The sequence below is a fragment of the Scyliorhinus canicula genome, chromosome 16 (genome assembly GCF_902713615.1).
Source record: "Scyliorhinus canicula chromosome 16, sScyCan1.1, whole genome shotgun sequence".
Lineage (NCBI taxonomy): Eukaryota > Metazoa > Chordata > Chondrichthyes > Carcharhiniformes > Scyliorhinidae > Scyliorhinus > Scyliorhinus canicula.
The window spans coordinates 77,948,093-77,966,619 of NC_052161.1; the positions used below are offsets into that span (position 1 = coordinate 77,948,093).

At 50.1% G+C, this 18,527-nt stretch overlaps 1 protein-coding gene across 4 annotated transcripts in view; it reads right to left on the reverse strand.

Annotated features, from left to right (window-relative positions):
- LOC119950880 (broad substrate specificity ATP-binding cassette transporter ABCG2-like) overlaps positions 1-18,527 on the reverse strand; it is a 274,650-nt gene that overhangs the window by 113,339 nt on the left and 142,784 nt on the right. For all 4 annotated transcript variants that reach the window (XM_038773769.1, XM_038773766.1, XM_038773765.1 and 1 more), the window contains one exon: positions 3,143-3,298. In XM_038773769.1, the coding sequence (XP_038629697.1) occupies positions 3,143-3,298 (156 nt within the window). The remainder of the gene's footprint in view (positions 1-3,142; positions 3,299-18,527) is intronic.

An 18,527-nucleotide genomic window follows, 5' to 3' on the forward strand; every position in this document is an offset into this window, starting at 1 on the left:
ACAGCACCAATGACCCGGGTTCAATTCCAGCATTGGGTGACTGTCTGTGTAGAGTTTATACGTTCTCCCCGTGTCTGTGTGGGTTTCATCTGGGTACTCCGGTTTCCTCCCAGAATCTAAAGATGTGCGGGTTAGGTGGATTGGCCATGCTAAATTTCCCCTTCATGTCCAGGGGTGTGCAGGTTAAGTTATAATCTTTATTAATGTCACACGTAGGCTTACATTAACACTGCAATTACATTACGCGTGGACTCCACAGTGTCAAAGGACAACTGGAAACGGGGGGGGGACAAACATTTTGATGGAAGAAATGAAGCTAAATTGATAGAAATTAAAATGGGGTGAAGGTGAAGGAGAGAGTTTGCAGTCTGAAGTTGTTGAACTCAATGTTAAGTCTGGAAGGCTGTAATGTGCCTAATCTGAAGATGAGGTGTTGTTCCTCCACTTTGTGCCAGGCTTCACTGGAACATTGCAGAAGGCTAAGGACGGACATGTGGATGTGAGAGCTGGACATTGAGTTGAAATGGCGAGCAACAGAAAGGCCTGGGTCCTGCTTGCGGACAGATCAAAAGTATTCTACGAAGTGGTCACCCGGTCTGCTTTTAGTCTTTCTAATGTAGAGTAAACCACATAATGTAGAGTAAGCTACCCTGGGCAGCAGGGTAGCATGGTGGTTAGCATAAATGCTTCACAGCTCCAGGGTCCCAGGTTCGATTCCCGGCTGGGTCACTGTCTGTGTGGAGTCTGCACGTCCTCCCCCTGTTTGCGTGGGTTTCCTCCGGGTGCTCCGGTTTCCTCCCACAGTCCAAAGATGTGCGGGTTAGGTGGATTGGCCATGCTAAATTGCCCGTAGTGTCCTAATAAAAGTAAGGTTAAGGGGGGGGATTGTTGGGTTATTGGTATAGGGTGGATACGTGGGTTTGAGTAGGGTGATCATGGCTCGGCACAACATTGAGGGCCGAAGGGCCTGTTCTGTGCTGTACTGTTCTATGTTCTATGTTCTATTGAGAGCAGCAAATGCAATAGACCAGATTGAAGGAGGTGCACGTGAAGCCCTGCCTCACTTGAAGTGTTTAGGCACTGGGATGTTGAGAAGGGAAGAGGTAAAAGGGCAGGTGTTACACCTTCTGCGATTGCATGGGAAGGTGGTGTAGGAAGAGGATGAGGTGTTGGAGTGATGTAGGAGAGGACCAGGGTATCCCAGAGGGAATGGTCCCTGCTAAGGGTTGACAGGGCGAGTGAAGGGAATGTGTTTGGTGGTGGTATCATACTGGAGTTGGCAGAACTGGCGGAGGATGATTCTTTGAATGCGGAGGCTGATAGGGTGAAAAGTGAGGACAAGGGGATTTAAGGTGATTGGTAGAAAGAAAAAACTTTTCACCGGGGGGGGGGGGGGGGGGGGGTAACTGGATCTGTGCCTGCAAGGCTACAGACCAGGTGTTGGAAAGTAGGATTAAAACAAGCAGCTAGTTTATTTTTTTCTCTCTCTATTGGCTGACAGAAATAATTAGCTGAATGGCTGCTTTCTTTGCGGTAAACATTCTATAGTTCGATGAAACTGAAGCAAAAAATTCAGGTTGGTTGGAAAATTTAAGCAGGTTGAAACCAGATGAAAATGTCAGAGAACCATCTGAGCTCAGACACCAGTGATGTAATGCAGGCAGGCTAAAGCTAACAAAAACTGGATTCAGATACCGGCAATAGACAAACAAGGGCTTGTTGCAGCTGTTCCTGTATCCTAACAGATTGCCCAGACTCTTGAGGGTTCAGATGAAGGTGGTGAATCCATGCCATAATTTTGTCATGATCAGAGCTGAGGAAGATATGGCAAAGTATGCCATTATGATGAAGACTGTACCCCGGATTTGGATTAATTGGGAACTGCTATCGATGAGAATTGGTAACTAAATCCTCAAAGAGAAAGCTGGAATTCTACCTGCGAAGGTCCAGAGCTTTGAAGGACTCTGGCTGAAATCAGTGGCGTATATGCTGAGGATCTATCTTTGGTATATCTGTTAGTTAATATGTAAATTGTAGATTATATTGACTGCAATTTGCCTGTTTAAATTATGTTGATATTGGTTTGATTGTTGGAAGCAAGTTATAATAAATGAAATCTTTTCTATTGTTTTTCTAGTAGGTTCATTCTATAAATTTGGTTATTTGGGTTTCTTGGTTTCATGCAGATCATAACACTACCTATACACTATTTATGTGCGGGTTGAAGATTTTTGGATTCCCTTTTATGAGATTCTATTCTCAAATTCTCTCCTTGGCAGTTTTACTTTTCCTTTTCATTTCATTTCTCCTCTCAACTTATTGTATTAGGCCTGGTTCTTGCCTGAAAAATTTAACTGACATGTGTCATTTTCTCCCTTATTTTGATTTATCATGTTCTCTATTTCTCTTGTAAGTATGGAACCCTGACTTTGGTTTCCTTACTTTTTGACCAGAGTGGCGGGGTTGGTGGATCTGTGGTTAGAATGGAGGACAATGTGGCAAATCTCAAGTGGGTCCAGTAGGTGGTTAGGTTGCTGAACAGTTGTTCTGGGCTGCATGAAGTGATACAGGTGTGCGCAGGTGCACTTTAAAATGGCACCTGGGTGAGGTCATGACAAGGCAAGCAAATCCAAGGCCCTCCACCAGCGATCCGCCGTGTTTCCCCTGAGGCATATTCAATTAGCTCGAAAGTGTACAATGTGGCATGAAAACCCACCATTGCAGCTGGAAGGGAACCCATCTTTTAACACGCCTGCTACAGCACATAGTGCACAGAATGGACATTGCCGTCCATAATGTTTGCAATTATATGTTTTTACAATGACGGCAGAAATTGTAGATGCTAGGAGAGCCACATCAGCACAGTTATTTATAGGTTCAACTCATACTAAGAAAGTAGCAGTTTCAGCACCACACAGTAAAGATCACATAAACACTTGACACATAACAGGGTGCAAGAGATAGCATGCCTGATTTGCAGTGCTACCAACTTTTGAACAGTGTTCAGTGTACTTCAACATTCAATTTTCCTATCTAATTAAATATTTCAACAGAAGTCTACAAACTTGGGGTAATGATTTCTTGTGCTATAAAAGTCTTTCATTCAAAGGTAGGATGAGTGTATTATAGTAAAACTCATACCTTTTAATATCATCAGAACAGATTTTGCAGTGCTGGAATCTAAACCTGTTGTGGGTTCGTCCAGAAACAAAACGGGAGGATCCGTTATGAGCTCCATGCCAATATTTGTTCTTTTCCTTTCCCCACCAGACACACCACGAATCAATTCTGTGCCAACCTAAAACACCAGGCTGCTTAAACATACCTTCATTTAACAAATATAATCTTAAACTTTATTATTTTTTTATTAACTTATTTACCCAAATGAATAACTCCAGCAGAAATCACAATTTAGATTATTTTAGTTTCTGAGCTTTGTAAATTTGGCAAGTTTGATTTTTTTTGTCGGGTGAAGACCGGAATTTCCACTATGTGTTTCCATTATGTGAAACTCAGCATTGTAAATGCTAATTTGCACCATTAATGCTAATAGTATTAAAGATTTGTTAGATTATTGGGGCTGCTGTATTAAAATATTTTGACAATTACATTACCAAAGGTTTCTTTCCTTGGTAATAGCCAGTTGTTGATCAATGAAATTGAAAGAAATCCACTGCATCATGTCATGTGAGTGTACCTTTAAGAAATGGGTGTTTATAAATAGGTGTGTATATAAATATCTATAGGGAGAGTACCTTTAAGAAATGGATGTTTATTACCGCAGTGATGTCAGAGAGTGGGTGGAGCTGGGCTGTCTGTCAGCTTTTTACTTTCAGTTTAGGCTGTTTGCTGTAGGGTGTGTTTTAGATTCGTTTTCAAAGCTGGATAGCTGCAGTCACAGTCAGAAGGTGTATGAGTCTCTCTCTGTAATGTAAAGACTGTAAATCGATCCTGGTGATTTAAAACTAATACCAGTAGTGACTTTAACCTGATGTGCTTCTGGTAAAAGGTGTTTTAAGCCTTATGGATGTTAAAAGGAAAGCTTAAAGGATTACCTAGTGTTGTATTCTTTGGGGTTTGTATCTGAATTAATGGTTGCTAAGATGTTCACTGTATGTTTTTAAAAGGTTAACTTGAGTTCATAGAATAAACATTGTTTTGCTTTTAAAAAATACTTTTCCATTTCTGCTGTACCGCACCTGTAGAGTGGGCCGTGTGCTCTCCATACTGCACTCTATTAAAAGTTGTGGGTCAGGTGAACTCCATGATACACTATGGGGTTCTCTAAACCCTGGCCCATAACAATCATTACTGTTATGATACTATAAAGAAAATTGGGTCCACACTGTTTAACAAGTATAACTGAATCTTATTTTCTGTGAAATGCGTAGTGGAGTGGTTATATCAGTTTCCTTTGTTATGTGACAGGCCATCATCTTGACTTACATCCACTGTAAAGGTCAGTTGCTATTTAATGAGGATTTAGATTAAGGAGTAGGTTGTGATTCTTAATTGCTTGAGTTTGAGAGAGGAGTCTATTTTCAGCAAAGTCCTAAAGGTCATGGAGGAGCGTTACTGAATTCTTTTGTAAATGTAAGAACTCCCCAGGGAAAGAGGCAGCTAAAATCTGTGACTAACTGGAGAGGTGAACACAAGAACTAGGAATAGGAAAAGGACATAATAATAATAATAATATTTACTGTCACAAGTAGGCTTACGTTAACACTGCAATGAAGTTACTGTGAAAAGCCAATTTGGATTCCTCAAGTCTGCTCTGCTATTCAATAAGATCAGGTTTCCTGTCTTTTCCCTGTAACCTTAACTCCCATGTCAGTCAAAAAATTATCTGATTCAGTTTTGGATATAATCAAAGACCTAGCCTCTGGGAAAGGATATTCACAGATTAATGACCCACTGAGAGAAAAATATTCACAGAATCACAGAGGATACAGTGCAGAAGATGCCCTTCGGCCTGTTGAATCAGTACCGACACATGAAAAACATGTGACCTACATACCTAATCTCGTTTTCCAGCACTTGGCCCATAGCCTTGAATGTTATAACATGCCAAGTGATCATCCAGGTACTTTTTAAATGATGTGAGGCAACCCACCTCTACCACCCTCCCAGGCAGTGCATTCCAGTCTCCGCCCTCTGGGTAAAAAATATTTTTTTCACATCCACTAAACCTCTTGCCCCTCCGTGAACTTGCATTTCCCTCATGACTGACCCTTCAACTAAGGGGAAGCAGCTGCTCCTTATACACTCTGTCCATGCACCTCATAATTTTGTACACCTCAATCAGGTCACCCCTTAGTATTTTCTGCTTCAATGAAAATAACCCAAGCTTATCCAACCTCTCTTCATAAATTAAATGTTCCATCCCAGACAGCACCCTGGTAGAATCTCCTCTGCAGCACCCCCAACCCCCCCCCCCCCCCCCCCCCCCCCCCCCACCCACCCACCCACCCCACCCCAGCATAATCACATCCTTCCTATAATGCCAGAAATACACACAATATTCCAGCTGTGGTCTCACCAAAGTTTACTACAACTTCAACATGACCTCCCTGCTTTTGTAATCTATGCCTCGATTGATATAGACAAGTGTCCCATATGCCTTTTTCACCAGCCTATTAACCTGCCCTCCAGCTTTCAGAGATTTGTGGACAAACACAGCAAGGTTCCTGTAAAAATCCACAGGAGGCAGGAGTCCCGTCACCACACCAATATTTATTTCCAATAACTAGATACAAGAGCAGCTCCAAACAGTGCTGCTAGCATTCCAGTCAACTTAAGACTGGCTCACAAAGCCTACACAGGTGCTTATATGGGCCCCCTCAATGAGCTATCATTGAGGGAGCTCATACTCCAATTGGCCAACCAATAATGCTAATTGGAGGTCATTACACCCCCCCCCCGCCAAGGTTCCGAGGAATTCCTGCCAGCTGGCATTCCTCTGAGCTTCTTCCTGCTCCTCATGTCCGGGTCTGTCACCTCTGTGTCGTCTGCCGGGTCGTTCTCCGACGTGGGCGGGGTGTACCTTATAGGTGCCCGTCTTTTCCTTGACGACCTCCTTGGAAGTTGTTCTTCCTCCTCCTCGGGGAGAGGTGTCGCGGCGGCCTCGTCGAACGTGTCCATCTCCGACTCTGACGACTGGGTCTGGAGAAGTTGCTCGGGGCTGGGTATCTTTTCCGTCTGGGCTATCCCAGCTTGAGGCGGTCCTGCTTCGCCTGCCTCCAAGGGTGGTTCCGCTGCCCTTATTTGGTCTAGGTGTTTCTTCAGCACCTTACCTCCTATCAAAACTTCAAAGGATATGGGCCCTGTTTGGGACTCTACCGTGCTTTTGACCCACGTTGGTCCATTCCCATAATTCTTGACCCAAACCGGTGCCCCCACCTGGAAATGTCTCTGCTGCCGACTGTTATCATGCTCCCTGCATTGGGCCTCCTGTTGTTTCTCCACTTTCCCCGTTAAATTTGGAAAAAGGAGACTCAGCCTCATTTGCAGCCGCCTTCCCATTAAGAGTTCAGCTGGCGGTATGCCCGTTGTGGAATGCGGTGTGGTCCTGTAATCAAACAGCCAACAGGAGAGCTTTGTGTCCATTGATGCTGCCGGCTGCTTCTTGAGTCCCGCTTTTAGTGTCTGGACCGCTCTCTCTGCCAGGCCGTTGGACGCTGGATTGTAAGGGGCCGTCTTGATGTGGCGGACGGTTTTCTTTTAGGAATTTTCCAAATTCCCCACTTGTGAATGCCGTTCCGTTGTCCGACACCAATATCTCCGGCAGTCCATGTGTTGCAAACAAGGCCCTGAGTTTTCCGATTGTCGATGCTGTGCTTGCCGTGTTTACTCGGTGGACTTCCAACCATGAAAGGGCCGGCGTAGTCAATATGCAGGCGGGTCCACGGTCTGCCTGGCCATTCCCACGGGTGCAATGGCGCAGCTGGTGGCACTCTTTGCCCCTGTTGGCACTCCTGGCACCGACGTACCAAGGCTGCTATGTCTGTGTTCAATCCTGGCCACCAAGCGTAGCTTCGAGCTAGCATCTTCATTTTAGACACCCCTGGGTGTCCGTGATGTAACTCGGTTAAGATTGCCTGACGGCCCTGAGCTGGGACTATTACCCGGGCTCCCCATAATAGGATACCGTCTTCAACGGTTATTTGGTCCCTTCTGCTCCAGTATGGGTGCATCTGGGGCTCCACTGATCTTTCCAGTTCCCCTGTTAGCAGTAAATGCTTCATCTTGGCTAAAACTGGGTCTTTTTGCGTCCACAACCGAATATGTTGTGCGTCCACTGGTAGGGTGTCCAAAAAATTTAGAGTCATTACTGTCTCCTCTACTTACGGTATTAGTGGCAGGGTGTCCGGGAGGGGAAGTCTGCTCAAAGCATCTGCATGTGATACTCGCGTTCCCGGTCTATACGCCGCCAGTAGCAAAGCCCAGCGTTGGATTCTAGCTGATGCGATCGGGGGTATTGACTCGCCTTCTTTTAATAACCCTAATAACGGCTTATGGTCCGTCACTATGGTGAATTTCCGCCCGTACAGATACTGGTGAAATTTTTTTACTGCAAATATCACCGCCAGTCCTTCCTTCTCGATTTGGGCGTACTTCCTCTCAGCCATCGCCAAGGTCCTCGAAGCATAGGCTATTGGCCGTTCTTCCCCATTCCTTCCTCTATGGGCTAAGACGGCTCCTACCCCGTAAGGAAATGCGTCACAAGTGACCACCAACTCCTTCCTTAGGTCATAATGCTCTAGGACATTTTCGGATGACAGCTGTTCCTTAATGTCCCTAAATGCTCAGTTTTGGCGGGTGGACCATTTCCATTCTTGCCCCTTTTTTAGTACCTGGTGGAGGGGTTCTAGGATGGACGCCCTATTTTCAATAAATTTGCCACAATAGGTTACCAACCCTAGAAATGATCGTAGCTCCTGGACCGTGGTGGGAGCTGGGGCTTCTTTTATTACCCTTACTCTGTCTTCCAATGGGTGTAAGCCTGACTTGTCTACTTTATATCCCAGGTACGTCACTTGTGGGGCCAGAAAAACACATTTTACTCTTTTAAGCCATACGCCTGCCTTTGCGAAACGCCTGAGCACTTCCCCCAGGTTCCTAAGTGTTCCCTGTTCGTCCTACCCATGATTAAGATATCGTCCAAATAAATCACCACATGCGGTAGTCCCTGCAGAATATTTTCCATCGTATGCTTGAATATAGCGCAGGCTGATGACACTCCGAAAGGTAGCCTAGTATAACGAAAAAGGCCCTTCAGGGTGTTGATCGTAGCGAACTTCTGGGAGTCCTTGTCCAGTTTTAACTGCAGGTAGGCGTGGCTCATGTCCAGTTTCGTGAACAAAAGCCCACCTGCCAATTTGGCATATAGGTTGTCTATTTTCGGGATCGGGTATTTGTCCAGCAGTGTATATTTGTTTACCGTCTGTTTGAAATCTCCACAGAAACGTGCAGAGCCGTCTGGCTTCAAAATTGGGACCACCGGCGCTGCCCATTCCGAGAACTGTACTGGTCTGATAATGCCGTCGCGCTGTAACCTTTCTATTTTGACCTCTACTTTCTTCCTTAACGTGAAAGGTACCGCCCTGGCCTTATAAAATTTCGGAAGGGCTTCTGGGTCCATGTGCAAAGTTGCTTTGGCGCCTAGGATTTCCCCCAAACCTTCTTGGAAGACCTCCGGGTATTTTTGGAGTACTCCACTCAACTGCCCGCTTCAACTCTGGAAAATTTTCATCCAATCTAATTTTAGGTCTTTCAGCCAGTTCCGTCCAATTAAGCTCGGTCCGGAGCCCTCTACTATCGTCAATGGTAATCTGAGCAATTGTTTCTCATATTCCATGGGTACATAAGTCGTGCCTAGAACCTCCAGGGGTTCCCCCGTGTAGGTTTTAAGTATCGTCGATGTTTTTGTTAGGGTTAGTGGCTGGAGTCCATCTTTGATTTTTTTGAATGCTACCACTCCCATTACTGATACGGCCGCACCCGTGTCTATTTCCATTATTGTCGGCCGACCGTTCACCCGTTATTTATTTATTTTTATTTATAGTTTTATTTATAGTTATTTATTTCCAATAACTAGATACAAGAGCAGCTCCAAACAGTGCTTAATAGGTTCTGCTTTCTTCATCGCAATATTATATAATTGTTCCCCTTCGGAGGAGGATGGGGTGTCTAGGTTGTATACTTCCCTGTGTCCCCACCTGCTATTCCTCTTTTGCCACCTCCTTCTAGGGTTTCTGTCGCTGTTACCCTACTCTGTCTGGTGCCAAAAACGGTCCTTCTCTGTTGGGGGAGCCTCAGCCGGTACTCCCCTCTGTCTCCAGTTTGTCCTAGCAGACTTGGGGGCGGTTCTGGGGTTTTCCTTTGGCCCTCTATTTCTCAGGCTTTTCCTGAGAGTGGCTATCTGGTAGCTGGACCCGTTGTGGTAGTCCCTTTCACAGGTATCTACCTCCATTGGCGTGCCCTGTAGTTCCTGCGCCCCACTTGCTGCCTTTTCTAGGGACAGTGCGAGCTGTAACGCCTGCCTGCAGTCTAGCTGCGTTTCCGCCAACAGGCACTTCTGTATTGTGAGGTCGTTTATGCCACACACTAACCGGTCCCGAAGCATTTCATTTAGCGTCGGGCCGAACTCACATTTTTCCGCTAGCCTTCTCAGGCGGGTCAAGAAATTCGTGACTGACTCCCTGTCTTCCCGCTTCGCTGTGTAGAATCTGTACCTACGCAAAATGAGGGGTGGTTTTGGGTCGTAGTGCTCTTTCCCCAATTCCGTTAATTCTTGGAAAGAATACGTGTCCGGCACATCGGGATACGTTAGACTACGTATAATGGAAAAAGCTGAGGGTCCGCACGCCGACAGCAGGATAAGCCGTCTCCTTTCGTCCCTAATTATATCATTGGCCCGGAAGAAGTAACACATTCTCTCCACATACTGGGACCAGTCCTCACTAGTCAGGTCGAATGCATCTAACCTCCCAAAAAACGGCATTTTTGAAATAGCAAGGCTTACCCTCCGAGTGCGGCAGCTGGTCTCCACAAAGTTCGTTGTTTACCTCGTCGCCACTGTAATAATCCACAGGAGGCAGGAGTCCCGTCACCACACCAATATTTATTTCCAATAACTAGATACAAGAGCAGCTCCAAACAGTGCTGCGAGCATTCCAGTCAACTTAAGTCACAAAGCCTACACAGGTGCTTATACGGGCCCCCTCAATGAGCTATCATTGAGGAGCTCATACTCCAATTGGCCAACCAATAATGCTAATTGGAGGTCATTACAGTTCCTTTGTTCATTGGTACTCCCCAGTGTCAGGCTGCTCATTGAATATTGAACATAGAACATACAGTGCAGAAGGAGGCCATTCAGCCCATCGAGTCTCCACCGACACATTTAAGCCCTCACTTCAACCCTATCTCCTTAACCCAATAACCCCTCCTAATCTTTTTGGACACTAAGGCCAATTTAGCATGGCCAATACACCTAACCTGCACATATCCAATCCACCTAACCTGCACGTCTTTGGACTGTGGGAGGAAACCGGAGCACCCGGAGGAAACCCACGCAGACACGGGGAGAATGTGCAGACTCTGCACAGACAGTGACCCAACAGGGAATCGAACCTGGGACCCTGGCACTGTGAAGCCACAGTGCTAACCACAATGCTACCATGCTGCCCACTGAGCATGAATATGTCAAAATATTCCTTACAAAACTTTTCAGGGTTAAATCCCATCTGCCACTTATCTGCCCATTTGACCGCCCCGTCTATATCTTCCTGTAACCCAAGACATTCAACCTCACTGTTAACCACCCGCCCGATCCTTGTATCATCCACAAACTGATCCTACCGCCCCCCCCCCCCCCCCCCACCCCCACCCCCACCTCCCCACGTCGTCATCTTTGTTCTTTATATAAATGAAAAATAATAGGGGCCCATCACAGATCTGTGTGATACGCTACTGTTTCAGTCACTAAAGCACTCTTCTGATATCACCCTCTACCTCCTACAGTTAAGCCAATTTTGAAACCCCCTTATCAAATTACGTCATTAACTTATGCAATACTGCTGGCATTAAAGTAGAGGCCATCCAGTCTTTCCTTACTCCATTGAAACTTACTACCACTGTATTCTCTCTGACTTGATTACTTTACTGTATTATGCTGTGACACTATTCTGCTAATAGTCTGAGTCCCCTCTCCTTGTCGAATTACAGTAAGAAGTCTTACAACACCAGGTTAAAGTCCAACAGGTTTGTTTCAAACACGAGCTTTCGGAGCACTGCTCCTTCTTCAGGTGAATGGAGAGGTATCTCCATTCACCACATACCTCTCCATTCACCTGAGGAAGGAGCAGTGCTCTGAAAGCTCATGTTTGAAACAAACCTGTTGGACTTTAATCTGGTGTTGTAAGACTTCTTATTGTGCTCACCCCAGTCCAACGCTGGCATCTCCACATCATGGCTTGTCGAATTAGTTTAAACTCCTACCAATAGCACTAGCAAACCAGCCTGCAAGGGTGTTAGTCCTGCTCTGGTTCAGAGACCGTCCCGCTTGTACAGGTTCCACCTTCCCCAGAAACAGTCCCAGTGATTCAGGAATCTAAAACCCTCCCTCCTGAACCAACTCTGAAGCCACGCATTAATCTGTGCTATTCTCCTAATTTTGTACTCACCAGCATGCGGCACTGTTGAGTAAACCATTACAACACGAGAAGTCCTGCTTTTTAGTCTACTGCCTACCTGAATTCTTGATGCAAAATCTCATCCCTCTTTCTACCTATGTCACTGGTACTAACATGTACCATGGCCTCTGCCTTATCACCATCCCCGTTCAGGATGCCTTGCAGCCATTTAGTGATATCCCAGGCCCTGGCACCAGGGAGATAACACACCATCCTGGAGTCACATTGATAGCCACAGTAGCACCTATCTGTTTTCCTGACTATAGAAACCCTATTACTATTGTTTTTCCTCTCTTTCCACTCAGACAGGCTGCTTATGATGCCAGGAGCTTTACTCTATCTGCACTCCCTGGAAGAACCACTGCCCTCATCAGCCCCCATACCATGGCTTTGAACACTCTTGCCATGACTAAACCTTTTAAATTAAAAAATTTCAAAGGCTTTTATATTTAAAGAAATATAAAGCAACTATATCCCTACCTTAACTAAAACAATGATGTACAATATAATAGTTTGAAAAATACCCACCAGATCTTACTGATCAATCAGCTGTGCCCGTTAGTCCCACATCACTTTGTGAACTGTGACGTGGAACCAATGCTGTTGGTGGTCCCGATGGTCCCATAACCGCCGAGAGCAGGAGAAAAATGGAGGGGGTGCACCTGAATCGTACCCCTTCACTGTGCATGAACAGAGGGCACTGGATGTACCTGACGGACCCGAGGACTAGGAGATTGCCCATGCCGTGATCGGGGGCGCGCCACCAAGTGAGACCCCCCCTGTCTGGCCCCACTCCTCACCCCACCCCCTCACCTCTGTCTGCCTGTCTAACTATGTTTGCTGTATTGTGTCTTGGCAGAACCACCCGGCGATCGACCCGGCCCATCAGGCGGACCCTGCCCCCAGCCAGTGCCAGGGCAGCCACACCCCAGAGACTCATGCAGCGACGGGGAGGGCAGCTGCAAAAACAGCCCTCCGGCCCTGTCGAGCCACAACACCACGACCCAGGGGACAGAGACACAGGGGACAGGCAGACGTGGCACAACCCAGGGACCAACACTGAGGAGACAGACAGACATGACACCACAACACAGGAAACCAACACTGAGGTGACAGACAGACATGACACCACAACACAGGAGACCAGCACACAGGGGACAGACAGACATGATACAGCAACCCAGGGGACCCTGGACTTCGGGTCCAATGACGACACTGACTTTCTGTCATTGCTATCTCCTATACCCTCCACCATCACAGAGACTATCACCTCGTTTGGGCACTTTAGCGATGAGGCTTCTGGTATACTCACTCACTGCTGAGCAGCACACAGCCGCTCTGGTACAACAGGTGGAGGTAGGAGCAGCTGAGGGACCGGACGGTGGGAGGGCAGACTGGCCCCAGGAACCAGCTGCTGCCCAGATGGGTCCCGGGTTCTTGGAATTTCCACAGCCACCCAGTGATCCGATGCAGTCAGTGACCCAGGGACAAGAGATGGGGATGACAGCCGGTTTCCAGCACTTGCACACGCAGGTGGAGGAGTGCATTCGCGTGCAGGAGCAGGACATGGTACCGGTCATGAGTGCCACCCAGGCCGACACCGCACTTGTGGCGTCCACGGTGGAGGCAATTGGGTCGTAGCTTGCAAGGCCTGGGGCTTTCTGTGCACGTGGCTTCCAGGACAACGCTGCCCTCTCACAGGCAGCCATGATCCAGACCCACCTGCACATCGCAGCGGCGCTCAGCAACGTGGCCCAGTCTCAGCAGGCCATCGATGACAGCATCGGTGCCATTGCCCAGGTGCTCGCCAGCATCGCACAGACCAAGACAGGGGTGGCCAACTCCCTGAGCTCTATGGCTGCAAACTTGCAGACCTTGGTCGATACCAGAGCGGGTCTCCAGGACTGTAAGCGGCAGATGCCGGGGGGTACCTCGGGTGCTGGATCCCATCGCACCCCGTCCCATGGAGAAGGCCGGGGAGGAGGAGGTGCTGGGGCCCGTTCTGGGTCCTCCTGCAGGGGAGGTCCCAGAACACCGCAGCACCTCGGACCCCCCACCACCACCACCACCCCTGCTCTTTCTGGTGGGCAGTGCAAAACAGGGAGGTAGCATGCCATCCCAGTCACCCGAGGAGAGCAGACTGGCCCATCCAGGCTGGGTTGCCCCAGGAAACGACGGACAAAGGGGACCCTAGTCACAGGGCAGGAGTCACAGCAGTCCGCCTCCACTTCTGCTGTACCGTCTGGGGAACACCTAGATGTAGTCATAAGGCCTGCAAGGCCAGAAAGGTCGACACTCAGTAAGTTGGCCTGGGTGCAGGGCACAGATTAGTTATTGGGGCTAGGGCACATGTACAGATGTTCTCTCATTAAACACACTGTTACATCTATGAAAGCTGCCTCTGAGCTGTCCGATGCGTGCGAGGTGGGCGGGAACTGAGTGCCAGCGTGGGTGACGGGCGATGGAACGTTGAGCTCCAGTGAGTGTGACGTGCGACCCCCCCCCCCACTCAAGGTCGCCCATGCCACCCGGCCCCCAGCGAGACGACAGGGCCATGTGATGCAGTGTCCAGCCCGCATACAGGGACCACCCAGGTGGAGGGTGTTACTGTGGCAGACATTGTGTAACGATGTGGAGCTCAGAGCTCATTGCAGAGCGGGCTGTCATCATCCTCCATGCCATGCAACCGTGTGAGCCCAGCCCGTTGTGCCACAGGGGGATGTGTAATGGAGGGGTAGTGTGCATGTGGGTGATGCAGTGGTGGGTGTGGTGAGTATGGTCGGTGGTGGGGGAGGTGAGTATGGTCGGTGGTGGGGGAGGTGAGGGTGGTCGGTGGTGCCGTACTGTGTTGTCCATGCCCATGCTCAGCAACCCCCCCCCCCCACCCCCTAGTCGGTGAAACGTGCGGCTATCAACTCCTCCCGTGCTCACTGGCCAGCCGGTGGCGTTGGGCAGCCTCACATCCCTGACCAGCCCCCATGTCCCGTACATTGCCTCTCCTCTCCCCATCCCCCTCATCTGGAGAGGAATGCCCTTCGTCATCATCCTCACCATCCCCTCTGCCCCCTCCCCCCATCTCTCCCCCTTCCCCCCTCTCTCCCCCCTTCTCACCCCTCCCCTCCTTCTTCCCTCTCTCTCCTATTCCCCCATCCCCTTTCCATTCCCCTCTCCCCCTCCCATTCCCCCCCTTCCCCTCCCCTGAAGCGCATCTTCAGCAGCCCAAAGCACCTCTTGACCACATCCCTGGTCGCACAATGGGCATCATTGTAGCGGTGCGCCACGTCGGTCTGTGGCCTCCATATAGGCATCATCAGCCACGACCGCAACAGGTAATTCCTGTCGCCCAGCAACCAGCCCCGCAGCCGCGGCTGTCTGCCCCAACCCCTCGGCACAACCCACCCCCTCCCCGATCCTGGGGGGCCTCCCTCCATACCCCCCGCAGCCACAGATGTGCCGTTTCGCTGTCCTGGGATTCCCCCCACGCCGACCCCTACCTCTTCCGGCCGTAGCGTCAGCGACCACGGCTGGTTGACGTCTTTTCAATGCATGTTAGAACAACGCCGGCGTGACCAGTCATGCCGCCGGCCCTTCAGCCCATCCGGACTGCAGTATCGCTAGGGGCCCCAAAGAATCGCAGGTCGGGCCACCTCTGGCGATTCTCCAGGCCGCGCTCTTTTAGCCGGTTCGGAGAATCCCCATCCCTCTTCCCCAAGGGCATTGGAGAGTCAGCAACAGGTCAGCAGCTGCCGCCTGGGAGGGAGTCGTAGTGGCCATCAACTTGGGGAGTGTTACAAGGAGGACCACCATCCAGTTCCGTAGGAAACTCAACGACGGCCGCATGAGTGAGGTTGCTCGGCGCCCTGACACCAGTCCTACCTGCCACCTCCAGACCTCCCCCCTCCGACAATGAGCTGCCGGTTGGCAGCTGGCGGCAGGATGCTGGACATCAGAGTCCTCATCCTGTATGAGGAATGGGGCCTGAAGGTCGCAGGGGTGACCGTGGACAGAAAGAGATCCTTCTCTCTCACTAACCACATATCCATTCTCCCGCAGGATCCCCAACTGATGATGCTGGCCCATCTGGGGCGTGTGTGTCCTGCCTACCAAGGGTACAATTCGGAGGAGAGCCAGCGGGTCCACCATAGATGCATCACAGCTATCATCCACACACCTCAGTGGGTGAAATTAGTAGACAGGCTTCTGGGGCACATTCCGGTGAGCACTACACGTTTGCAGTAGCATATCAGGTGGAGGCAGCAAAGTCCAGGGGGGACAGTAGTCAGAGGTCTGCTGAAACCCAAATCCCAGCTGGGTTCAAGTCAGATGCCAAGCCTCTGGACCAATTTATTTATCCCAGAACTGATGCGAGGGTGCAGTCATGAGATTCAGGAGGGGATGTCAGGCAACACTACAGGAGTCCGAAAGGTTACAGGTGCGGGAGATGCTGCTGGCAATGCGTGGCACTAAGGTCATCACTGCTCGGGTGGCGACTGCAGTGGAGAGCCTGCAGCATGAGGTCAGCATCATGGATAGTAGTGTCCAAGGCATGGCTCAGTCTGTGATGGCCATGGCTGAATGCCTCGACAGCATAAGCCAGGCTCTGGGGATGTGTCCAAGTCTCAGGTAGGCATTGCTGAGGCAGTCCAGAGCATGTCGCAGTCGCTGAGGACCCTGACTCCAACGCAAATGCACATTGCCGAGCACTCCAGAGTGTGGCCCAGTCATGGAGGAGCATCGCTGAGATGATGCAGGGACCTCTGGAGCTCACTTCATCTACCCCTCCATCCCTATGATGGATCCCAGGACACCAAGGGCACCGTCCAGGAGGAAAGAATGGCAGAGGTCGACCCAGAGACTTCCAACAGGGAGGCAGCGGCAGGCTCCAGCTCTCCCAAGTCCCCCCTCCTTATCCCAAAGAGTCTCGAGGTCAGCGGGCAGAACAGGTTGGCACAGCAGGGCATGTGCCACAGATCAGTTGGATGGGGCCTTCCTGCCCCAGACCTTCCAGAGATTGCATGCTAAAAGCATCAAAGACCACATGGCACAGAAAGCAGCAGGCTGCCTCCAGCTCTGATGTGCATCCTGGGGACATGCCTAGATGGCAGAGCACGGAGGGCCAAGAAGATAGAGGATCGCTGAAGGGTACCGAGGGTGAGGGGAGGGGACGGCCCCATTAATAGTTAGGGCTTTCATTGAACACCATTATAATAATAATATAAAAATCTTTATTGTCACAAGTAGGCTTAAATTAACACTGCAATGAAGTTACTGGGAAACCGGAGCACCCGGAGGAAACCCAGACAGACACAGGGAGAACGTGCAGACTCCGGTTCACAGCGGCCCTTCTCGGCCCAAGATTGCAAGAAACTGCAGAGTGTGGTGAATTCAGCCAACGCATCACATAAGCTTGCCACCCTCACATTGATTCTGTCTACAACTCCCGCTGCCTCAGGAAGGCAGACAGCATTGTCACAGACCCCTCACACCCAGGCTTTGCCTTCTTCCAGACCTTTCCATCAGGCAGAAGATACAGAAGTCTGAACACCCACACATCCAGACATTGGATTTTCCCCATGTGGTGATAACCACTGTAGATATGCATACTTGCAGTAGGGGGATGTATGGCTGTACCTGTAATACAGGTTCCTCCGGTAAGCCCCTGCCGGCTAGCTCCGCCCACAGGGAGCTTGTGTATAAATATGCGTGTGAGTCACTTAGACTCTAGTCTTCAGTTGCAGCCGGAGGAATAGCATCACACAGCAATAAAGCCTCTATTGTATTTGTCTCTCATCTTTGACTATAATTGTTAGCGCCACAATTTATTGCTGTGTGATTTTCCGTTCACCATGGACATCAGAATCAAGCCTGACTGTCTGCAGCTGGATCCGCAGTCGCCTCACGCCAGAATAGACTTTGTTCACTGTCTTGCAGTCTTCGAGGCGGACATCTCTTCAGCGGACCCTCCCCCGACGGAGGCTCAGAAAAAGCAACTCCTGTACTCCAGACTTAGCTCCAGCGTCTTTCCGCTCATTCGAGATGTGACTGACTACACCACAGCTATGGAACTGCTCAAGGAGAACTATGCACAGTCGGCGAACACCCTATTTGCGAGGCATCAACTCTCTACTCGCGTCCAGCAGCCGGGTGAGTCGATTGAGGACTTCTGGAGGGCCCTTATACCTCTGGTACGAGATTGTGCCTGACGGGCTCTCACAGCCAAGGAACACTCTGGCTTACTCATGCGCGATGCCTTTGTAACAGGCATTGCATCGGACACCATCCGGCAACGACTGCTGGAAGGGGCCGCCCCCGACCTCACGGCCGCAAAGGCTCTGGCACTATCCATGACGGCAGCCTCCCGTAGTGCGCGATCTTACTCTGCTAGCCGCTCAGCCCACCCGTCCTACCCCTCGTGGACCCCGCAAACAGCTCCCCAGGCCCACCCGTCCTACCCCTCGTGGACCCCGCAAACGGCCCCCCCAGCAGCCGCCCCCGCGCACTACGCCTGCGCTGCTCACCGCACCGCGCTCCCTGGGGGTCCCCACTGTTACTTCTGCGGTCAGCAGAAGCACCCCCGCCAGCGCTGTCCGGCCCGCACAGCGACCTGCAAAGCTTGTGGCAAGAAAGGCCACTTTGCAGCGGTGTGTCAGTCCCGGACGGTTGCCGCTATCCGCTTCCCCCGGCCCCACGTGCGATCAGTGGGCGCCGCCATCTTTCGCCGCCCCCGCCATGTGCACTCCATGGGCGCCGCCATCTTCATCCACCACCGCCATGTGCGTTCCATGGGCGCCGCCATTTTGTCCCGACCCCATAGCGTGCACTCTATGGGCG